This window comes from Hemicordylus capensis, chromosome 4 (genome assembly GCF_027244095.1).
Source record: "Hemicordylus capensis ecotype Gifberg chromosome 4, rHemCap1.1.pri, whole genome shotgun sequence".
Taxonomy (NCBI): Eukaryota; Metazoa; Chordata; class Lepidosauria; order Squamata; family Cordylidae; genus Hemicordylus; species Hemicordylus capensis.
The window spans coordinates 83,190,034-83,215,368 of NC_069660.1; the positions used below are offsets into that span (position 1 = coordinate 83,190,034).

Here is a 25,335-nt window from a genome sequence, read left to right on the forward strand (position 1 = left end):
ATTTATAGTCTATTTCACTGTTTTGTAATTATAGTGGCCTGGCCATAGAGAACTTGAAATGCTGTGGGAAAGGGACGAAGGATGCTTTTCAGGCAAGATAGTTGATAATGTTTGTCATATGAAGTTGATTGATTTAACTGGACAAATTGCAGTGAGCTGCTTTGAAGGCTCTAAACAATTGCTAAACTGAAGGAACCACATTTTGCTGGTCACTCTCTTGAAGAACCGCAGTTACAGGTAAGCAATGCAGTGGGGGAGGGGAGGGTCCCCCTGACTGGATCACATAACAACTAAAACTTCTTCACACAATGCAGTTGTCAGGTATTTCTGCAGAGAGATTTACAGCAACCATTTCCTCCCAGTCCAAACGGCACTGACACAGAAATGACCTCCACAGCCCATAAAGCTGGCAAAGCACTGAAGCAGCAATATTCTCATGCATCAAGCATGAGAATATTGTGGAATGTTTTGCTGCTGCTCTTGCTTCAGAAAAATGCATTGCAAGAAAATGACCGCACTTAATAGCACTCTCTTGTTGTTTGCAACTGTCCTGGTTGCAGCAGCAGAGCAGTAGCCAATGTCTGGGATGCACGTTGCCCTGAAGTTATTGATCCCTTCCCTATTGGGCCCCACGCAAGCTTCTTCTACATTTTGTGTGAGAGACAATAGCCAAAATGTTGCCCAGGGGAAATGTAACTATAGGTAATTAATAGGACGTGCCAAGAGTTAAAGCTAGGGCTGTGTATACTGTGTAATAAAGGTTTCTCCAGAGGTGGTCCAAGGTATTGTGGCACCTGAGGTGAGGTGCCAAATGCTGCCTTGCCCCACAGCCCTAGTGAGGACCAGATCCTTTTCAAAACTGATCATTGTAAGCTTTTTAAGTGGCATGGGGACGGGGAGGGGTTGATTGTCAGCAGCCTCCTCTTCTCTCTCTTTGTGCTTCTTGCACGTTTTACAAGGAGCATGAAGAGATGTTCTCCTCTTCGGGTCAGATTGGTCCCGAAGAGCTGCTCCAGTGGCAACAGTAGAGGTCATCTTCCTGCACTGCTGGTGCCCCTGTCGTCTGTTGCCAGAGGCAGCCACCTTAACTTGCCTCACGAAAGGATTGCGCCTGGGTTTCTCTAGGGCATGCCTGTACAACATAAGGCCCGAAGACCAATTGCAGCCCTCCACTGGTAATTTGTGACTCCTAATTTCACTCTCTTGGGACAGTGAAAGCTTTCTATGCTTTTGCTATCATTGAGGAGCAGAGATAAGAACGCAAGTGGGCAGCGGGAGAGAGAGAGCAATCATAATTGAGATTGAAGGCAAAAAGTATTTGGTGCAGAGAAACAAAGAGAAAACAGAGTATTTGAGAAATGGGGTTTCAGGGAGAACTGTGGTGCTGCACAGAGAGAGGAGAAGATATGGGTAATAGAAACAGACATTACCCATATCTTCGCTAAGATATGGGTAATCTTCTGTTACCCATATCTTCTCTAGAGAGGAGATATGGGTAATAGAAGTAATAATGCAGCTATATTGTGGGATAAGGAAACAGAAAAAAGAGGAGGCATTTAGGAAATGTAGATACAAAAAAACATGCAGAAAAACAAAAGAAAAAGAAGCATCAGAAAACTTGTCTATTTCTCCATTGCTTTTGATGAAAATTTGAGTGACGGATTCCTTGATGGGTACATGACCAAGCTGATGATTTTATGTAGGGGTTAATGAAATACTTAGAGAAACTTCCAGCAATGTTTCCTGTCCCCATATTAAGTTTGTATGTGTGAGTAAATGTAATTGGGTTAAAAATGTGACACTAATGCATTTCCATGATTAATTCCTCTTAAATTAACAAAAGTATAAATATGGCTTTGAGCATGATTTGAATTGTTCACCCCTGATCTAAGGAGACACTGTCTTGAACCAGATGATTCTGCCCTAGGGATCTTCTCTTTAGTGTACTGGTAGATTCTTCCTGAGTCACCAAGGCAACAGAAGAGAGAGGACTTAACCACCTGTGATAAAGAGGAAGTTTATAGGGATAGGATGCTTCTGACATCTTTCAGTGTTGAAGTCTGAAAGAGATTTAGATAGCTAACTTTAGCTTTTTGCTCAGGGACAAAGCAGAGACAACTATTATCAGATGTGCTTCAATGACTTGCATTTTAAGCCCTGTAATGTAGTACATAAAATGATGGTTATTATTTATTAAATAATAAATGAACAGCAAACATTAACGTATTAAGTACAGGTCTCCCAAGATACTACTAGCAACAGGAAGTGAACCAACAAAAAAACCCCAATCAATTAATACATAAGATATTGGCGGTGTGAAAAATCCTGCTATTCAGGGGAGCTTCTCTTCAGTTACTCTAAAGTTGGTGAGCCAATCAACACTTGTTGCCAGGATTGTGATCAAAAGCCTTCAACTCAAAAATGATTGTGGAAGTCTTTGATGCCCCTCTAGTTTATTCACAGCTGTTCCAATGTCTCCTCTCCCCTCTCTTTCTTAATTTTTTTCCTTTCCTGTTGCTCTCCTCTTCTCCTCAACTAACTCTCTTCGTTCCCATCTCCTCTTGTCAGCTGTCATGGAATCTTCATGTTTCCTGTACTCAACTCACCCTAGCAATCTGTTCCAATAGGGCTTTACACTAGTTCCATTAAAAAATCCTCCCTGGCAGTGTTCCCTTGAAGGTGTGTGTGTGCTCACAAGTTTTTTGACATCTGCTCAGTTAATTTTAGACCCGTTCAGGTTGAATCAGGAAGGCCCCACTCTGAATGCATATGCTCACATACTGCCTTGATACCACCACCCAGAACAAAACTCATTCCATACACAGATGAAAAAAATGAGTGGGAACATTGCTCCCTAGATGTAGTGTTTCTATTATATTTCTGCCACTCAAGAGCCATTAAGAGGCTAGCACTTAAGAGGATTTAAAAGTGTGCTTAATAGCTTCTGTTGTGCTTTCTTTCCCTTTCTTTCTCAGAACATTCCTACTCTGGGAAGTGTAGCAATAACTATGGTGCTCCACAATTGTGATGAGGTAGCGGTGGCTGGATTTGGTTATGACATGAATTCGCCAAACGCACCACTGCATTACTATGAGAACATCAAGATGTCTGCAATCAAAGAGGTAAGGAATTCTGGGGTCAGTAAACATTAGCCATGGTAGTTAAATAAAACCTCCATGTTCAAAGGCAGTATACCTTTGAGTTTCAAATGTTGGAGATAAGCATTAGGGGAAGGCTCTTGCCTTCATGCTCTTCTTGTGAGCTTCCCAGACGCATGTAGTTCTGTTGGAAACAGGTTGCTTGACTAGATGGACCCTTAATCTCATCCAGCATTTTGTTAAGCAAAATAATTAACTAATGACTTTCCCTATGTGGAGGGAACACACAGCAAATCAGGCAGCATCTGGACATTGTAACTCTAGGGGCACTACAAACAGTTCAAGCTCATATTTCATGTGAGTGCTTGGGGAAACTTTCACTTCCAGAGCAGTCGTTAGAAAGAAACAAAGGAACAAGTACAGGAACATAAGATCTAGAATGGATACTACAGAAAGATTAGATCATTCTGGAATGAGGGGCTTTTCCCCTTCACTTGATTTACTATTACTACTTATGCTATAGCTACACTTCTAACCAAAACTGGTTTTTAATAGTGTAAACATCATGCCTTCCTCAAAACAGCGCTGAAACCAATGGTTTTGCAAGGCTGCAGATCATTCTTTATTAGATGCCCCTAGGCCTCTCACAGAAATACCTTTCCCCATGTTATTTGAGAAATAGCTCTGGCAGTTTAGGCTGCACATTTAAATTGGTATAACATTTGCATATGGGCTAGTTTGACATGCAAATATAACAACCTTGGCAATTTTATTTTACTAAGGGCGGCAGGAGGGAAGGCAGTGTTTGAGATCTGATGCAGAGGCTTTCAGAGCAGGAATGATTAAAAGTATAATAAGACTGTGACAAAATCTTGTAAAGTAGGGTCTTGCAAACTAATGCCATGATTGATTTATTAGTCTTTAATGTGTCTGAGAACTCTGTCTTGTTTCTACTTCAGGAGAATAACATGGCTATCTTTTGGTATAAACAGACTTCCAAAAGAAGTTAGTCCTTGTGAATTCTAAGGGGAATTACACTACATATGAATATGATAGGGTAGTTTTTTGTCCTCCTTTCTTGCTCCCACTTGGCCATAGAAAACAATACATTCAACATCTGAACTGTTTTTGACTACTCAGTGGTGTTTTATCCAATCTTGTAGAAATAGATTGTGAATATGTACAGGAAAAGCAGGAGCGCAGCACCAAAAAAGAACAGTAGATTGCTAAAGTAAGAGGTATCTTTTGGAACTGTGTTTGTTTGTTTGTGTGCCCCCCCCCCCCGCGTGCCCAGGGGCATAGCTATAATTGAGTGAAAGGGTTCAAATAACACGGGCCCCCAGCTCCTGAGGGCCCTCGAGCTCCACCCCTCCCTATATTCTTCATTATCTCCCTCACTCTGGTGGCCCGCCAGAGAAAGGGATGAACACGGCCCCCTCTCCCCTAGCTACGCCCCTGCCCCCGCCCACTGAAGAGCACATAACTTGAAACACATTGGGATTCTGTTATGAACACACATTTTCCTGTACCAATCTACTATTCTTTTTTTGGAGATGAATGTGTACCTTGTGGTTGCTGTATACTCAAGTAATCTATGAGATCTACCTGGTTGCCAAGTAGAACTACAAGGCCAAGGCAGCTATTATGAACAAGCCTGTCTTCAGGATGTCACTAAAGCATTGTGAACCTGTTTTATACACTAGTGGAGAATTTGTTCCCAGATATATGAGGAGCACTATGGACAGAAGTGGAGGAGAATAGTCAATATTCGTGAAGTGTAAGAATTTCTGACTACAGCCAGGACAGTAAGGTAGAGGTACGGAGATTGTATTCACACATAGTATTCACATAGATTGTATTCACACTTCATCCTCACATAGATTGCCTCTTCCTATTACCTGATATGTACGTACCAGGCTAATCCTCACTTCTCAGACACAGGTTCTCTTAGGTTTCACTTCCCTTAATACAAGAAAAAGCCATCTGCTTCCAAGTATCAATAATTAATTTCCCTCCAACCTTCTCTCCTCCCCTTTGGACTAATTGGTTGTGGAATTATGGAATCTAACTAGACTAGAGGGGATTGCATTTCTGCCTTTCCTTTTTAATATTGATGACAGCTAGTAATTGTTAGTCACTTGGGAATTAAGTTGAAAGGTAAAAGGGACAGTGGCTTGGCTTGTTGTCATCTTCTCCCAGGAACGTAATAAGTGTTTCTTAGTAGTACTGCAAGACTAGTATTTCATGACCAGTAGGCTATGCAAATGCTAAGAGGTGAAAAGAACGTTATTGTCCTTAGTGATCCATGGTAAATGCACAGCAGTGACAGCACTTTCATCAGAGATCCAAAATCATTTACCTCTCTCATTGTGACATGACGCCATGTGACACCCTTCCTTAAATCCCTACACTGGCTTGTGTCTGTTCCCAGATTCTGCCCAAAATTCTTCAAAGCCCTCCATGGCTTGCACCCCAAGTCACGTCAAGTTTATTTACGGCCAAAGACCAGAATTCAAAACATATGTACAAATAAGAATCAACAGTGCTTACAGTAGTATCAGCATAACAAATAAACCACAAGTTACACGAGCTGGTCTACTATCTGATGCCTAACTTTCCTAGCCACCACACAGAACTTTGCGACGTTAGTCGTTATCTCCTTCTTCTGATCATAAAACAAGTGATTAACATAAAATATGTCTGTATGCCCTGAATAATCGACCAATAGCAGAGCAATAAAACATTGACGACAGTCCCTGTAAAGGGAATAGTAAAGTAAAATGTGAAAAACCGATTCCTGATCTCCAGAATCACACAGGCACAGTCTCTGTTCTATAGGAATCCTTCTGAACCTACCCTCCAAATCAGCTGAAGGCAATACATTAAATTGGGCCAACGTGAACATCCTGCGATATTTAGTGATTGTAAATTTATCTAAATAACTCACAGGTTTGTTGTTATAGGGCTGTAGCCCCCCCAAAAAAACTTCCTTGGGGATTAAAAACCAATCAGTTTGCACCTCCATATCATATATCCGTTGTTTTAGTGCCAATCTTGCACGGATGAATCCCATCTTCAGCAGGACATCTAAGTTAAAGCCTTAAAGGCTTAGTTTACCAAAAAATGACGATTTCCAACAGGAGTTAAAACTGTCCATAAGGGTAAGATGAGCAAGGCCAGTAGGAAAGAAATGTAACTTCATCCAGTAACTTAAAATGGAAAGCCACACCCAGGTCTCCACTTTAGGAATACCAGCTTCTAGCCTCAGGATCACGTTTGGGATGCATCTAGGGGTCTGCAAAATAGATCTTAAAAACTTTGTCTGAACAACCTCCAAAGCGGCAAAATTAGCATACGGACCCACTTGCGATCCGTACAACATCTGAGGGCAGGATTTAGCTAAAAATAATTTAAGTGCTGCTGGAATAAATTAAGCACCCTATGAAAATATGATTGAATAGCTGATGATGATTTTTGTACATTTTGAGTGACATACTGCAGATTTGGACTACGTCTCGTAGAGGCCTGGAAAACAACACCTAGGTATTTAAAGGTTTTAACTTGTTCCAACTTATGCCCATCCAAAGACCAATTCAAGATCTTTGGACGTTTTGCAAAAGCTAAGATTTTAGTCTCATTATATTTAATTTCTAGGGCTTATTCGTGGCAAAAAAGAGCCAAGGAGCAAAGCGCTCTGCGAAGGCCTACAGGGGTCTGAGAAAGAATCGCAGCAGCATCTGCAAATAGCAAGATATTAACCTGCCTATTTGCTAACTTTGGTGGATGGAAGGATGAATTAGCTATATAATCTACAATAGGATTGATATAATAATTGAAGAGAGCTGGAGCCAGAATACAGCCTTGCCTCACTCCCTGATAGGTGGGGATTTCTTTAGTGAGATTTCCAGCACTGCTACAGCAGACCTTCAGGCATGAATTCCTATGAAGCTTATAAATCAAAAGAAGCAAAGGACAGTCAATTGTAGAATTTACTAACTTCTCCCGTAACTTATCTCTTGATATTGTGTCAAAAGCCAATTTAAAACCAGTAAAGGCAGCATAAAGAGTAGAGGGAGATAGATTAGAGTATTTCTGTGCTAGGTGCTGTAAAACTAATGCTTGATCAATAGTGAATAACTGGCCCTGAAACCTGCCTGCTCATCAGCTAGTATCTTTTCTTCGTCCATCCAGTCTTGAAGTCTGGTAAGCAGATGAAATGCGTATATCTTACCAATAACATTGAGAAGACTGATGGGACGATCATTTGACGGCAAATGCCTTTTGCCTCTCTTATATATAGGGATAACAGTTGTCATTCCTCAGTCTTTAAAACCATTCCCCAAAACTCTTCAAAGCCCTCCATGGCTTGCACCCCTACATATCTCCACTCTTGTGTCTCAATACATCTCTTTGTATGTTCATCTGGTTCTACCACTCACAGCCATCTGAAAATCCCCTGATCTCTCAAATGATTCCTTTCTCCCTTGCTTCCCTTTGGGCCCAGAACTCAGAGAATGCCTCCATTATGCTAATTAGGAACATAGGAAACTGCCATATACTGAGTCAGACTACTGGTCTATCTAGCTCAGTATTGTCTTCACAGACCGGCAGCGGCTTCTCCAAGGTTGCAGGCAGGAATCTCTCTCAGCCCTATTTTGGAGTAGCCAGGGAGGGAACTTGAAACCTTCTGCTCTTCCCAGAGCGGCTTCATCCTCTGAGGGGAATATCTTGCAGTGCTCACACATCAAGTCTCCCATTCATATGCAACCAGGGCAGACCCTGCTTAGCTATGGGGACAAGTCATGCTTGCCAGCACAAGACCAGCTCTCCTCTCCTTCAGATCTCTCCTCAAAATTCACCTTTTCCATGAAGCCTTTGGCACAACCCTGAAGTCCAGGGGTGCACAACTCATATGCCTCAGTGGGCCAGACCTAATGCGTGGGGGCTGAAGTCAATTTTCAGCAAAAAAAAATCATTACATTAAAATTATTTTTAACAATATTAAAAAAATTATAGTTACTTGTTGATCTCCCCCATTAAGGGACCCACAATTTTTAACCAAGGATATTGGCCAGAAAATATCCTTATCCCTGCCAAGTCAGTGGGGAACCTGGAGTGAGTGTATGCCAGTCCCACATAAATGCTCTCTCCTCTCCCTAAATCACTGTCATTTTCAGGTGGCAATCCTAGTCATGCTTACTTGGGAGTAAGCTTTACTCGGTACACCATGGGACGTAGCATAGAATGGTACTGTAAGGTAGTTACCCGCTCCTGTGAAACTACAGGATATTCCAACCTGGGAGCCAGTAAAAAAGCCATGCAGGCCGGATCTGGCATCCGAGACTTATGTTGTACAGGCCTGCTGTAGTCTCTGTACCCTTCTGCAAGAATCCTGTGTACCTGAAATAATACGCACTCTGCCTCTGCTTACCAGGAGAGCTGGTCTTCTGACAGCAAACATGAATTGTCCCCTTTGCTAAGCAGGGTCCACCCTGGTTGCATTTGAATGGGAGACTACATGTGAGTACTGTAAAATATTCCCCTTAGGGGATGGGGCCACTCTAGGAAGAGCATTTGAGGTTCCAAGTTCCCTCCCTGGCATCTCCAAGATAGGACTGAGAGAGATTCCTGCCTGCAACCTTGGAGAAGCCACTACCAGTCTGTGTAGACAATACTGAGCTAGGTGGACCAATGGTCTGACTCGGTAGAAGGCAGCTTCCTATGTTTGTTTCCCTTCCCTTGCTCTGCTGTCTAGATTGTAAGCCTCTGAGGGCAGGGACTTGTCCTCTCAAACTTTGTAAAGCACCATATATATGGATGGTGCCAAATAAAAAAACAAATGATGCTCACCTTATGGGTGCTTGTTGCCAGCATATCCTACCCCATGGACCTGTTCTGTCCATGGTACTTAGAAACTGTTTAAACATTAACATTCATTCCAGATACAGTAGCTGGAGGATGTATAGGTTGTGTTAGGACAGAGAGCAGGAAATTACTCATCACAGCTCTTGGGACACAATTATATACAGCAGTGGGAGGGAAGGTGAATGAGTGTTGAACCTGCTTTTGATCTGTAGTAACATTTACATGTTCATTGAAACCTTGAGCAGTTTTTCTTGTTCTTAAAATCCTTGCCTTTTAAAAAGTGAGTCTTTGGGATTCATCCCAAAAGGTATGTGTGACACTGAGCTCCAGAACAACCACCACTGAAAACGACTGAGTGGATGGAATGAAGATTCCATCTTCAATCATTGAGTGGATGGAATGAAGATTCCATCTAGATTGCTGCTTTATTGGTAGGGAAGTGTGTAAAGTAGAACACACAACAAACAAAAATAAGTTTTCTACAATAGGGAAAACAATCCACAAACAGCTTCAGTTGAGGCCTCTTTAGACATGACGTTAGATGTCTTCTAGCGGCATGGTCAATTTTACTTTGAAACAGCCATTATGCAGGGGCATGTCCAAGATTGGGACCACCATGTAGAAATAGGAGATGTTTAAATTTTTACCTCCATGCTGTTTTTCTACCCATAATCCCCCCTGAAAGTGCTATGCCTCCCCCACCCCCCGGGTACAATTGCACCAAATAGCATTTTCGTAGAGTTTTTTGACCAGAAAATGGCATGGAGGTAAAAGGTTAAAGACACACTATCTCTATGCATCTTCTCCAGACTGGAGACTTTTTTAAAGTAAAAAATAAACCTGCAACTATGGGTGAGTCATTCAATGGCTGGGCCCTAGCCAAGCTAGGCCCTAAGGAAACCACAAAAATCATGGCCTATGTGGTGCTAAGGTCAGAGGGAGTGGGGTTTTGTGGTAGTAGGTGGTTTGTTTGGGGATTTTTTTGGAATCAAGTGTTAGGCTGAGGGAAGAATATGCTAACTGGATTTCACTTGGTGCGAAATATGGCAGGCAGTAGGCTTAGCTGCCCTGATAGGGTTTCTGTGCTGATATTGAGATGGATGGAATAGTCTGCTAAAGTAGACTAGGATGACCACATCGATCAGTTGGAATCTACACCTCTCACTGGTAAGCCTAGTTACCACCTTTAGGAAGATTCAAGGGCCTCTCCCCACATCGCCATTGTTTTTATGGAGTAAGGATAAATAGAAATCCTCTCCCTCCTGCTAATTCCTAGTGTGGGGTGTGTGTTCATTCATAGGAGCCTCTCTGGGAATGTCCATCAACCAGCAGTTCTATTGTGCTGTGTCTCAGAGGGAACAGACCTGCAGGCTACAGCGTGTGTTCCCTAACACAAGGTGTGTCATTGATTTACACGCAATGTCTGCTTGACATCTCCCTGGACACCCTTTTTAAAACCCAGTGACTCATCTCTAGGGAATTTCTTCTTGAATACACACAAAAGCCAGTGAATTGCATTTGTTTGCAGCTGGGTGGAGGTGGCCCCTCCTATGCCAAGACATGGGTGATAAAACTTCAGCATAGAAACAAATGTGCTTTCTCCCCCCACAAAGCTGCATGTGTGAAGCTGCAAGTTTTGTAATATTTTGTAATATTTGTAATACGTTAAGGGCACAATTGTGAAGGCACACCCTTACTTGGTCTCCACTTCCCAGCAGGAATGTGATTCTTTGTGTCCTGAAACCTATAGAGTTATCGCCACTCTTTCCTCCTCTGTCCCCTCCTATGTAGCAACAGAACTACTGTACAGCCTGGTGCCAGCAGTGTGGAGGAATGGAGAAGTCAGGCAGGGTGGAAAACAGACTGATAGGTTCAAGAATTACATATAGGAAGAGGCTGTGGCTATTTACTGAGGACTGGGTAAAAATAAATGTGATAGAACAGTGGTGGGCTTCATTGCTTTTCCATTTTAAAAGGCTAACAGGGACTTGAGACACAGAAACTAAAGCAAGGGCAAGCTTGCTTTTACTATATTTGTTGTCATAACCTCTTCAGTCACACCCTGTCCTTGAATCTACAGTTCTCCCCCCACCCGCCTTCATTAAACCTGTGCCTTTAGTTTTACCACAATTTAATTGAAGGGCCCTGCATTTCTCAGGAGTGTTAAATCAGCCTGCTACTTTACATAATTCACACATTATATTCAACACTTGTACAACAACTGTACAGTGTACACAGGCACAGAACTGTACGCAGGTTCAATTATTCACATGTTATGTTGAACACAGGTATAGCAGTATGCTTCCTATCTGTACCCTGCAGAGGCCTTTACCCAGGGTAACTTTTATCATGAATGCAGATACGGTCATTAACACTAACACATATGAGTGTACAGACACCTGTACACTCATACAATACAATGTCTGAATTGGGCTTTTGTCTAGTCTCTTCATGGCCACCAGGTCTAGAATTCAATGGCCAGCAGCCTAACTAAAGCTGCATGTGTGCAGCCAAAAGAGGCATTTTCAGTGATAGCATCCCCACTTCTGAAGCATGGGGGCTCATGAGGAGGGCGATTTTTGGAAATCTTCACTTTTCCTGGAAGTACTCTGGAGCACGGAAATCTATCCTTGAGGGAAGGGGAAATGGGCAAAAATCAAACACACCCTCATGGGAACCCCCATGCTTCAGAAGCAGGGATGCTACCACTGTGCCCATGCTTCTTTTGTCTGCATGTGTGCTGCTTTAGTCAGAATATCAGCATATGGATCCAGTTTTTGGTAGGTTGGCATCACAGCCAGGTGAACCTTAATGGCTCAGGCTTAGCTGCTGCAAGCTTAGGGGATTCAGTCTGGTGCCAAGGGGTGCTAGAGTAAAAACTAAAGTATCTAAGCCTCTGCTGCTCCTATGAACGGGTATGTCGCCAGAGCTATTTGCAACCTTGGTATCAGAGGACCATTGCATCTTGTTGGTCAGCAGTTTCACTAGTTGCTATTTCTTACCTTATCTTAGAAACTTGTTTGAGCTCTTTTCTTTCACGCAGTTCAGTGAACTACCAACCTCATTTGTTTTCTTCTTTAAAAAGAAAGAAAAAAAGAATAGAATTTTGTTCAAACACTAAGAAATTATCATAACAAATCTGTTCTTTGGTGTGACCTAGAGGAACCCTAGCACAGTATGACAGAATAGAAGAAGCTCCAGTGTTCATTGTAACAACACCCCCCACCCTGCTCTGTGTGTGTGTGTGTGTGTGTGTGTGTGTGCGCGTGCACGTTTGTATGTTTCAGATCCACCTTCTATATGTAGAGCTGCTTACCTTGGATGCTGTAGGAGACAGGCTCCCATTGTCAGAGCAGGAAATGTCCTCTCTCAAGGCAGCGCATACTCCAAAGGCTTTTCTAATCCCATGATGACTAATAAAAGATGGTTGAGGATATGCTCTTTGTTGGAGTTCTTGCCTAACAAAGCAGTAAAACATGAATAGCAGCCTAGCTACAGTTGCCTGAGTAACCCTAGACACAATCTGATTGTGGCTTTTTAACAACCATCCTCTTAGGAAGACCTCATTGCAGTTAGGCTTTGGGCAGACGTGTGACATTTAAGCTGATAGAACAAAGGATTGACATGACCAAGCCCTGTGTGTTGTAGTATTGCTGAACACAGATTCAAAGGGAGATGCAGTCCCTTCTACTTTGCTTCTTTGTGGCATCCAGGACCCTATGTTATTGCTGCATTATAATTAAATTATTCTGTCAGGTGTGGCACATATTCTCTTAATCTTTCCTCTACCCGCAAAGGGATAAATTGCTATCAGAACTTTTAAAACAAGTAATTAGCTTATATAAGCTGAATGTTGGTAATGTTGCTGGAATTTGGCCCTGACGCAGTGTCATATCTGCATATCTGGGTGATTGAGGATGTTCTAGGGATTAGTCAGGATCCCTGTTGGGTAGTACTGGATGTCCAGAGCTCCTTAGCTGCTTCGATGGGCTTGCTGCAGGGGAGAGTCTGTTGCATCTAGGAGGCTTTCACTGGAGTGGTGTGATCCTCCTCTGAGGGGGTTTTGGAGTCTGAGTGGGTCCTGATAATGTATCTCCTGTCCCTCTCCTCCTCCAGTTTGCACACCTGGCTTCCTCTGCTTACTGTGGACAGGTATATGTTCATTACTCTAATGAACATATACCTGTTCCTGAACCAGGCTTTTTAGGGATGGAGACTAAAAAACTGAGTCAGATAGAAGTGACAAGGGATGATGTTCTAAACTGTCTGGAAAAACTGAAAACGAACAAATCACCAGGGCCGGATGGCATCCATCCAAGAGTCCTCAAAGAACTCAAATGTCAAATTGCCAACCTCCTTCCTAAAATATTTAACTCATCCCTGAAATCGGGCTCTGTACCAGAGGACTGGAGAGTAGCAAATGTAACACCGATTTTCAAAAAGGGATCCAGGGGCGATCCGGGAAATTACAGGCCGGTTAGCCTAAGGTCCGTTCCAGGCAAATTGATGGAAAGCATCCTCAAGTATAAAATTGTAAAGCACCTAGAAGAACAGGCCCTGCTGGGAGTGAGCCAACATGGCTTCCGCAAAGGTAAATCTTGCCTCACCAACCTTTTGGACTTCTTTGAGAGTGTCAACAAGTATATGGATCAAGGTGATCCAGTTGACATAGTCTACCTGGACTTCCAAAAAGCTTTTGACAAAGTTCCTCATCAAAGATTCCTGAGGAAACTTAGCTGTCATGGGATAAAGGGACAAGTACATGTGTGGATTGCTAACTGGTTGAAAGACAGAAAACAGAGGGTAGGTATAAATGGAGAGTTTTCACAATGGAGGGAAGTAAGAAGTGGGGGTCCCCCAGGGATCTGTACTGGGACCGGTGCTTTTTAATTTATTCATAAATGATCTAGAAGCAGGGGTAAGCAGCGATGTGGCCAAATTCGCAGATGATCCCAAACTCTTCCGGGTAGTGAAATCCAAAATGGATTGTGAACAGCTCCAAAAGGATCTCTCCAAACTGGGGGAGTGGGTGACAAAATGGCAAATGCGGTTCAATGTTAGCAAGTGTAAAGTGATGCACATTGGGATGAAAAACCCCAACTTCAAGTATATGCTGATGGGATCCGAGCTGTCGGTGACCGACCAGGAGAGGGATCTTGGGGTTGTGGTGGACAGCTCGTTGAAAGTGTAAACTCAATGTGCGGCAGCTGTGAAAAAGGCCAATTCAATGCTAGGGATCATTAGAAAGGGGATTGAAAATAAAACGGCTAACATTATAATGCCCTTATACAAAACTATGGTGCGACCACACTTGGAGTACTGTGTACAATTCTGGTCACCACATCTTTAAAAGGACATTGTTGAACTGGTAAAGGTACAGAAGAGGGCAACCAAGATGATCAGGGGCCTAGAGCACCTTTCTTACGAGGCAAGACTACAACACCTGGGGCTTTTTAGTTTAGAAAAAAGATGACTGCGGGGAGACATGATAGAGGTCTATAAAATCATGCATGGTGTGGAGAAAGTGGAGAGAGAGAAATTCTTTTCCCTCTCACACAACACTAAAACCAGGGGTCACTCCATGAAATTGATTGCCAGGAGGTCTAGGACCAAGAAACGGAAGTACTTTTTCACACAACGCGTGATCCACTTGTGGAACTCTCTGCCACAGGACGTGGTGACAGCCAACAACCTCGATGGCTTTAAGAGGGGTTTGGATGACTTCATGTAGGAGAGGTCTATCAACGGCTACTAGTCGGAGGGCTGTGGGCCACCGCCAGCCTCAAAGGCAGGATGCCTCTGAGTACCAGTTGCAGGGGAGTAATGGCAGGTGAGAGGGCACACCCTCAACTCCTGTCTGTGGCTTCCTGCAGCATCTGGTGGGCCACTGTGCGAAACAGGATGCTGGACTAGATGGGCCTTGGGCCTGATGCAGCAGGGCTGTTCTTATGTTCTTATGAAGGGAAAGCAATAAATAAATAAAACTTGTGAGGGAAGCAGATGCAGATTTGCTCAGTGCCTCGGAACACTTTAAAATGTGTACACTATCTGATGACCTGGCCAGCCAGCAATAACAGGCTGGTAGCCTTTCCCATCCTAGTAACTACACCTGAAAGATCAGGATAATAATTAGGTAAAATTAGCAAACTTGCCTTCCTTGCCTGCACGCAGTAAAAGAGAAAGGGCCCATTCATATGACCGTTCGGGAGGGTGGATGGGGAGGGAGGCTGCATAACCTTATCTTCCCTGCAGACAATTACCAAGACATGGCTGGGTGTGTGGATTGCACCCCCAGACGGTTTGCTGCTGCCCCAGGCAGCGTGGGGGTTGGGATGCATTGCCCCAGCCCCCCCAAATCCCACAATGCACTGTGCGAGTGTGCAGTGCATTGTGGGGATCCCTCTGGCAACGGCCAGAAGCCCACTCCTGTGCCAGCACTGGCTGGGAGCAGCTAGCACTCACACACGAGCAGTTAGCCAGAGTTAAGGGCGCACTTGTGCCCTTAACCTCGCCTAACTGGTGGGCCCTGTAGGTGGGTGTGCCACCGCAGCACCACCGGGATCTGCGTGGATCCCAGCAGTTCTCACGGGCAGTCATGCCCGGGCTTCACTGCCTTAGCCCAGTCTTGGCTGCTCATGAGAACAGCCTCAAGATCTCCCTTCAAATCAAGTCGTAGAGGATGGATAATCTGGGCGAGGGTTCCAAATCTCTATGGGTTTGCATAAAAGGACATGTTTTCCCTGATGAAATACCACCACATTGCTGCAGATCTACGAGGGAGGGAAACTAAAATTCTCCTAGCTGTGCAATTCAAAGTACAGGAGACACTCAAGGTCTGAACATAGCAGTCCTAGTTAGTGGGACTGTATTTGTGTGTTGTACCAACACGGGTTATTGGTTATTATTTTTTACGTTTATATTCCACTCTTCCTCCAAGGAGCCCAGAGTGGTGTACATGGTTAAGTTTCTCCTCACAACAACTGTGTGGTTAGGCTGAGAGAGAAGTGACTGGCCCAGAGTCACCCAGCAAGTATCATGGCTGAATGGGGATTTGAACTCGTGTCTCCCCAGTCCTAGTCCAGCACTCGAACCACTACACTACACTGGCTTGATGAGACTCAGGGAAGACTAGACCAAAGTTATTAGAATATATAAAAATTATGTTAATAGATGCTCTGTTAACATCTCATCTTGATTGTTTTATTCCACAAAGCACTAACTGGTTTTAATCTGACAAAGATTTCTGGGCTAGCAGGGAAATATTTCATGCCTTTGCTAGACAAGCAAACAAAACAAAATACTTTACTCTCTAACCTTTTTCATTCCTCCCCACCCTAAACAATAAGGTAATTGAAATACAATTTTTTAGTGCCTATACCAAGGTTTGGGGCAGAGGTGAATAATTGGTAACCAACATTTCTCCCCAACCTCTTTCAACAAAAGAATCGTGCTGGATGTTTTCGGGAAACTTTCTAAAACCATGGGTTTCTATGTCCCAATCACTAGTTTTAGCTTTCATCAGCTTGGTTCTTTCAGGGAATGCCTTGACTTGCATTTGCACCTCGAAGCCTGTGTACACACATGCTTGGTTTCTGTCCCCGTTGGGCAAGTAGACCTCACTACTGAGGCACTTCCTTTGCCAGCCACATGGAGGCAGAGTCAAAATGAATCCAGGCTGCATTCATTAGGAAGATTTATTCCTTTCACCCAGATCCAGTTTAAACCTAGTAAAACTAATTAACTCTCACCTTTCTAACATCATTTTTAGTTGATAGATGCCATATAGAATAAATTTCGAATAATCCTCTTCACACCACTATTGGAGATGCTAAGGCTGTAATCCTGTACACACGTCACTTGGAAGCAAGTCCTATTGAACTCATTGAGACTTATTTCTATGTAAACATCCTGAGTATGTAGTTGTAAAAGAGATTTTTAAAAGCGCCACAGGACAGGTCTCCTGAGTAATGCTCATGAGAGCTGCAAATATTTTATTTATTATTTAATAAAACATTTTTATACTGCCCAAAACCTACGTCTCTGGGCAGTTTACAACAGAATAAAAACTTTGTAAAACTTTGTAAAACTAATAGACTCTAAAGGTGAGCCTCTGGATTTTTCACCTTCAGATATAGAATTTGATAAAGATCACCATCTTACATTTGCACCTCCCTCCCTCAGCCTTAGATTAGAGTGACCAAAGAAGGACATTGCTCTTAGGCTTCAACAGTTATGCAGAAGAGGGAATTTCAGTGTGTTCCACATTTCTCACCCTTGCATGTGAAGACTGCATGCCTAAATTCCCTCTTGTACATAACATTAAAGGTACAGAAACCCCGTTCTTCCTTTCCTCTGATTACTCTATAATTCCTTCACCATAGCTGCAGGGGATGTAACCCTAGAAGTGCCTTGAAACCTGTAACAAACAAATGTCCTTATGTCCATTAGAAAAAACTTCTCAGTGAGAGGATGCAGGAGAAGAAAGTGGAGACTAAACAGTAAGTTCAACACAGAATAAGATGACTAAGAGGAGAATGCGTGCAGCTGGCTAGCCAGACAAGAAGAGGTTAACTTCAAGAGAAAGGGGATAGAATAATAATCCACAGATGGTAAATAGGGAGCTTTTGCTGCAGCATTGCAACAGCACCATTTCTTAGACATATGGCTGGCTTTCTGTCAGGTGGCAAATGCATTAGTACAAGGGCATCTCAGGAAATGTCCCTGGCCCTTGCCTGCCATTCTTAAGCGACAGGGGCCATCGTCTTATTGGTTTCTCTCCTGCGATTTAATCTTTATGGGATTTTGGTGTGCTGGCCATCAAGATAAGTATGTCTGATAACAGGGGTCCAGCAACTTCAGTAAGGCTAATTGGCTGTGGCTGGGCAGCTTTTCCTCTTGTTCGGATGTGTTATCATGCATTTTAATCTAGCCTGACACAATTCTCCACCTGCTACCTATATATGGAGGCAGCAAGTAAGAGAAAAAGGCGGATAAGTGGATGTTCTTTGGTTGGTCACATTAAATATGATTTTTTTAAAGACCGCATAGAAAATGAAGTAACAATGTGAACAGAGAGAATGTTACTAAAATCATTGTTATAGTTGCCACTTTCAACTGTTCCCCTTGCCCACCCCGCACTCTTGCACACATACTCACAGTGAATGCACTCAGAATTCCAAGGAATACATGTCACCTTTTGTTTTGCAGAGCAGCTTTCTGTCTTCTCCCATCACTTCTGTTACCACTGACAGAGCACAATATCAGACAGTCCAATCAAGACTGTAAACAGAGGAAATCCTATCTTGATCCCCAGAGAGCAGGGAGAGCTTTTTTATATATACCACAGGGAGCATTCTGGCTGAAACACACAGAAATCTGTTATTTCTGCCATCCCCACTGACTGCCAGCAGGTTTGTTTGCACAACTGAGAGCAGTTCAGTGGTCTTGTTAGAAATGAGTGACTGAGAAAGGGGGAGCACGAAAGGAGTGGGCCAAGAGGTTTACCTAGCAGGCTGCAAGTATGTTTCTCCAGGGCTCAGTGCCAGTAATAACATTCATGGGTTGCTTGAGGCTAATATTGTTCTGAAAACATGGTTCCTCAGCAGAAGTCCCACATTTGTGCTTCTTGTACAAAGAAAAGGTCCTTCATAGGTTCCCATCATGTGGCTAAAAGCTGCCTTTTCAAGGCATTTGGCATAACTGGAGTGTCCACTATCAAGTGGACAGAAAACTGAGGAAAATCAGTCCAAAAGATGACGCCATTGACAAATGAAGTCCATGCTTCATGGGACCAAGATGAATCTAGTTCTGGCACTCTTGCTTTTCTTTTCTTTCTTTTTTCTTTTGGCATGTGTACTTGATTAGGAATAGCATCGCTGCAAAGCAAAGAGTAACAGAAAGGAAGCTCTGCCATTTGCAGGAAATTGGACTGGAGACGGCTCACTCTTTGGAGAGCTAAAATAGACCATTCACTCAACCCATTTGAATTGTAGCCTAGTATATGAAGCACAACGAATGGCTCATCTCACTGTTGTCTATAGCACAGTTTCTCGACCGGCGTTCTGCGGCGACTTGAGTGCCGGTCCGTACCCTGGCGAGTTAACACCCCCACTCCACCTGCAAACCTCCATGTAGTTAAAAAAAATTCTTCAAAGTCCAGCTGCCGCGCGGCCAAGGGGATGGCTGTGGGGGGGTGTGGGCCAATAGTCCTTCCATCCACACACACCCCAGCGGCACGCAGCGGCAGCGGATACCAAAGCGAGGCTGTGGCCTGCCGTCTGGCCCGGCGTCGCTTCACAACTGCAAGGCACGCCTGCACAGTTAAGTCTATTAACTGCGCAGGCATCCCTGAAGTTGGGAAGCGACGCCGGGCCAGACGGCAGGCCACGGCGTCGCTCTGGTATCCTCTGCTGCCGCTGCGCTCTGCCACCACCGGGGTGTGTGTGGGTGGATGGCCCACACACACCCCCAGCCATCCCCCTTGGCCGCGCGGCGGCTGGACTTTGAAGAATTTTTTTAAACCACACGGAGGTTGGCAGCAGGCATTGGGGGGCGGGGTAGAAGGATCACTGGCTCATCCCCCACCCAGCAGCCATCCCCAGCCATCCCCTCAGCACTGGCATTTTAAAAAATACATGGAGGTTCGCAGCAGGGAAAGACAAGTGGCAAGCAAAGCCCTAATTATTATGATGAGACAATAGTTCCCTATACTTCTTAAGAATTGTTTTTAATACAACACCACTGTAACAGGCATTACTGTTGTGCTGCTAAATGTCTACCATCTATTTCCAGAACTACATATAACTCCTTCTGTAGTTCCATTTGTGCAACAAATGTCAAGTGAAGGGCAACAGCCACATTGACTCTTGTTTTCAACTTCCCATGTAGCAGGATACTGACCGATGTCAAATGATTGGCAAGATTGCCAATTAATATTGGCAAGATCGCCAATTAAATTAGTAATTGATACTGCTTCCTAACTTGACAAGATTAACTGCCTTGGCATTTAAATCCATTTCACTCCTGCCCAGTCCACTCAACAAAATATGCCGTAGTGAAGTCATCAAAAGATGACTTTTAACTGTCATTTTCAATGAGAAAATGAGAAGGTGATTTGGTGGTGCCACAACCACATTCCATATTCAAAAGTTAATATGTCTTGCGGAGGACCTACAAATCTCTACATGTGGCAATGTTTTATTTTACTGCATGGGGGTGAACTCACAAGAATGCTAAATCTCAGGAAAATGTAGCATTGTCTGTAGACATCTGCATCCTAAGATTAGATTTGTTATTTCAAATGAATAAGTTAACTCTAGTCTCTCTCACCTCTGCAGTCCCCTGCCACGTGCTCCTCTCTTATCTACCCATTTTCTCTCTAGCCTTCTTCCCACCCACTGCTTCCTCAACTGCTCCCTCAGCTAAGCATCCTTTCCTAGGCCTGTCAATTCCCTTGTTGCCTACTCAGGCTCCTGCCTAATTTTGCTTTTTCTGTGCCTCTTTACCTAGCTCCTTCTGCAAGATCTGAGCAGTTTATAGAGACTTTCTCTCTCTCCCTCAAGCCAGACCTCCCTATTCTCTTTCCATCTCTTTCTTTTCTACCCTTTTCTCTTTCTTTCTCTCCCTTCAATCCTGCTCCATCCCCTTTCCCTTTTTCTATCTCTCTGTGTCTCTCTCTCTCAAGCCAAGCCTGCCCCTTTCTCTCTCTCACGCCAAGCCTGCCCTATTATTTCCCTCTTTCTTTCCCCGCAGGGGCATAACTACTATTAGGCAAGGGGAGGTGGCTTCCTGGGGGGCCCCACGCCTCGAGGGGCCCCCCAGAGGCAAGTCACATGACTATATATTGTGAAGTGTGTGTGTGTGTGTGTGTGTGTGTGTATCAGCGAGCAGCCCATTTTAAAATTTTGTCTCTGGGCCCACTCCAGCCTTGTTACGCCCCTGTTTCCCCATCTTGCTTCTCTCTTTCCTTCTTATGAAAGCCTGTGTGGTGAAGGATCAAAGTATAATCTTCTTATCAAAAATTAAGAGAAAAACTTCTCTAATTTTTTTTCCTTAGAAGTGCTCTGTGTTAAGTGTGGCAGATGTGGAAAGGAAGAACAATGCATTTTACTGTTATGCATTTTGTACAGATTGTATTGTATTTATTTTATTAGAATTTTTAATTCAATTTATTTTATTTTAATTTAAATTAATCTTAGCCAGAACTTCAAAAGTTAAGTTTTGATTAAATTCATTTTAATTAATTTCACTTTAATTTGATTTAATTAATTGATTGATATTCAGTGTTACTTTAATCATCAGCACCCTAAAAATTGACCTTGGCCCCCATAAGCCAAGTTACAGTCAGTTTTGGCCCACCAGGTCATTTGAGTTGTGCACGCCTGTAGTATAGTACCAATAGATAAACTTGAAACTCCTTTACTAACTGCTGGTCTGGGAAACTGCACATGAAGAATGTAGTGGTCCTTGAAACTGTGCATGAAGAATTTACCAGTCCTTGACTCCAAAAAGGTTGAGAAACACTGGTCTAAAGCACCCTAAGGTTGGACTAGAAAGAGTCCTAGCTGACCCAGAAGGGAATCCCATCAATCTTATGGGTGGTCTATAAAACCATGCACGGTGTGGAGAAAGTGGATAGAGAGAAATGTTTCTCCTTTTCATATAACACTAGAACCAGGGGTCATCCCATGAAATTGATTGCCAGGAAATTTAGAACCAACAAATGGAAGTAATTTTTCACACAACGCATAATCAACTTGTGGAATTCTATGTGGTGACAGCCAACAACCTGGATGGCTTTAAGAGAGGTTTGGATAACTTCATGGAGAAGAGGTTTATCAATGGCTACTAGTCGGAGGGTTATAGACCACCTCCAGCCTCAGAGGCAGGATGAGTTTGAATACCAGTTGCAGGGGAATAACAGCAGGAGAGAGGGCATGCCCTCAACTCCTGTCTGTAGGCTTCCAGTGGCATCTGGTGGGCCGCTGTGTGAAACAGGATGCTGGACTAGATGGGCCTTGGGCCTGATCCAGCAGGGTTGTTCTTATGATGTGTAATCAAAGTAATTACCACCCCTGTGATGGAGCCCTCCTCTGTAGCACATGTGTGCTTGTAGGCTGTCAAATTCACACATGATATCCATAATCAAGTCGTATTCCAAAAGCCTCAATTTCTTGGTCTTCTTTATTCTTTAGAAACTGCAGCACTTCCTTTTTTCCACCCCCACCTCATCCTCAACCTTCCCATCTTAGTTAAGCTTAGGAATGCAATTATATTTGCCTGATTAGCTACATCTGACATTTTGAGTAAGATATTCTTCTATAATTGGTAACCTGAGCTGGTGCTGTAGATGAGTCTCCTCTTCTCTCCTGCCTGCTTTACTACATCATAGAAATAGCTACAGGTGTTTCCAGGGCCCCTGAAACCAGTCTGCCTTTCTTGAGGCTGGTGAAACTACTTGTTGGAAATGATTTTGATTGATTTATTAAGTGCCGTCAAGTCAGTGTCGACTCTTAGCAACCACATAGATAGATTCTTTCCAGGATGATCTGTCTTCAACTTCGCCTTTAAGGTCTCTCAGTGGTGCATTCATTGTCATAATCGAATCCATCCACCTTGCTGCTGGTCGTCCTCTTCTTCTCTTTCCTTCAATGTTCCCCAGTATTATGGACTTCTCAAGGGAGCTGGGTGTTCGCATAATGTGTCCTAAGTATGATAGTTTGAGCCTGGTCATTTGTGCCTCAAGTGAAAATTCTGGATTGATTTGTTATATGATCCAGTTGTTTGTTTTCCTGGCCGTCCTTGGTGTCCATACTTGGAAGTGAACCCATTGTTATTAGCCAAAGGGCAGTCTTTGCACTGGTATCATGAGTAGGTGCTCAACATAGCAGCCTTAATACAAAAACAAATGCAGATGCTCCTGTGGATGCAGCAGGTGTAGCTCCATTGAATCAAATGGCTTCTGGAGATCTGATATTTATTATTTATTTACTTGATATTTTTTATTCATTCATTCATTCATTCATTCATTCATTCATTTGAATTCTATACTGCCCTTCCATAAATGGTTCAGAGCAGTTTACACAGAGAAACAACAAATAAATAAGATGGATCCCTGTCCCCAAAGGGCTCACAGTCTAAAAAGAAACATAAGACAGAAACCAGCAACAGTCACTGGAGGTATTGTGCTGGGGGTAGATAGGGCCAGTTATTCTCCCCCTGCTAAGTAAAGAGAATCACCACATTAAAAGGTGCCTCTTTGCCAAGTTAGCAGGGCAACTATGCTTCTGATTTGCATATGGCCTAGCTCTGGTAGCTTAGAATTGCACAAGTTCAATGCAAATGTTGGCTCTGCAGTGAAGACAGATTGGGTGTGGCTGCTGCGTCTTTGTCTTGTGCCAGGAGACAGGCTGTGCAGAGAGAAATTGGTTACTTTAACATGGTTGCTAGAGTAGAGACAAGGTGGTTGCTTTGATGGCAGTAAAAAAAAAAAATCATAACGAAAGACAACTGTCAATATATAACATTGGAGCCATGGTTATGAGACGGAAGCTCAAGGACCCATGGATAAAGTTATATGCAGCTTTTCTAAACTTGGTCCTTGTGACTGCTAGAGACTATTTGGCATTCACTTTCCAGCTGGTAGTTTCTGTCAGCTGAACAAGATGCCTGTCTCCCTAAGTCTTCCTCTGGGAATTTCCTCACTCCTCTTTATTGTCCTTGTAAAACACTGGCTTTTTGATCTCAGAATAAGTTTTACTCCCGTTGTACAGATTGATGTCTTGTTTCGCCTGTTTCTTTTGTTAGAAGATCAGTCATGTTTGATTAGTGGCCAGTGCCTTAAGCTGTATATAAATAGGTAGATGCAGAAAGGTGCTAGGGAGCACATAAGAGTTAAAGATATGCTCATAGCCTCTCAGCTGGCATGACCCCATAAGGCAAAGAACACTGTGGTGTTAGATGAAGATGCTGGTAAGAAGCTGCAAGCTCGTGTCTGACAATCAGCTTCCAAGATCTGGATTTTACTGCTTTAGAGAAAGTTGTAGTTGATATGTGCCTTCCATGGTTGTGGATTGTACCCCCATTGAAAGAAGATAAAGGGAATTTTAGAAGGGTTCTCTTTAGCTTTCTGGAGAACAGTGTGTATAAGTTCATCCTGATGACCTCGGCTCTGCCCCTGCTGCTTGCTTCCTGCCAGCTATGGCACGAGATAGCGATTAGCTGTCTTCATGGCCCAGTAATAACCACGTCTGAAATGTTCTGCATAATTAACCTATTAGATACGGTACAGTTCCCAGCATTCTCAAGCTCAGCTTCTGTTTACTTTCTGGTATCCCATACAGGGAGTAGATGAAATGGAAAAGGAAGTTGCCTTGGTAGTATACCATTTGGGGCTGCAAATACAGGCAGTAGCACAGGCAGAGTGATATAAGGGGAGAGAGTCCTGACAACCTGGGTAAGAAGATCCTTCTTGGTTCAGGGTAAACCCCTTCCTTTTGTATCTTTTGCTTCTGGAGCCCGAGATATAGAAGGAAGGGAGAGTTCTAATGTGTGACAGAAATGGATAGAGATAAGTAGTGAACATTAGCACAAAGGTCAGTATATACCTTCATGTTAACAGTGGGATTCTTTAATACCTTCGTAGCAATCTGATAGAGTCTAGGTACTCCTGTTATTGGAGTGCATATCAGTTATTTCTGCACAAGAAGAATTTGTAGTGGAAATGCTGCAGAGGGGCTGGTTAGGACAAGATCAAAGAGAAGGAGCTGAAGGGTGGGTGGTGTAAAAATCTAACTTCACTTGCCTTGCAGTTTTGGGCACTGCATGAAGATAGCTCCTTATTTTACTCATCCAACTGAATTGGTTATAAGAAATGACCCAGAAGACAGTAAATCCACTGATTAGTAGGGAGACCTTAGTAGAGTTCCCCTGGGGAACTACAAGCCAGTGGATTGCCCTGCATCGCCATATTAGTAAGGCATGTTCACAAGACTGATTTCTAGGAAAGGACTGTTTCTTTTAGCAGGTGCCCTGAGAAACTGTTGGAATGGGATTTTGTTGAATCCCAGTATTTTTGGCAGAGCCTTTGCATCTCTTTCCCCTTTAGATGCATGTGTGGGGTTGCAGAGATAACAGGAAAATATAACAAAGAGATAGCAGGAAAATATTTTAGTAAACCTTACTTACTGCAGAACGTAGGAAACTTAACCACAAGAAATTTGACCAGTGAATTGACTGGTAAATTCCAGTACACACATGTATCCTCCACCTATGCACACCCCTCCCTAGGCTGTTGGCAGACTATGGGAGAATCTTTCTCTTCCCCCTGCCCACTCCATGCTCTCTGGCTCTCCCACCCTTTCTTTCATATGTG

The 25,335-nt window shown here is 43.3% G+C and overlaps 1 protein-coding gene across 11 annotated transcripts in view; it reads left to right on the plus strand.

Annotated features, from left to right (window-relative positions):
• The window catches only part of ST3GAL3 (ST3 beta-galactoside alpha-2,3-sialyltransferase 3), a 341,725-nt gene that overhangs the window by 293,362 nt on the left and 23,028 nt on the right, over positions 1–25,335 (plus strand). For 10 of the 11 annotated variants that reach the window (XM_053249782.1, XM_053249779.1, XM_053249783.1 and 7 more), the window contains one exon: positions 2,976–3,122. The exons of the other annotated variant lie outside the window; for it this stretch is intronic. In XM_053249782.1, the coding sequence (XP_053105757.1) occupies positions 2,976–3,122 (147 nt within the window). The remainder of the gene's footprint in view (positions 1–2,975; positions 3,123–25,335) is intronic. 11 annotated transcript variants of the gene reach the window in all.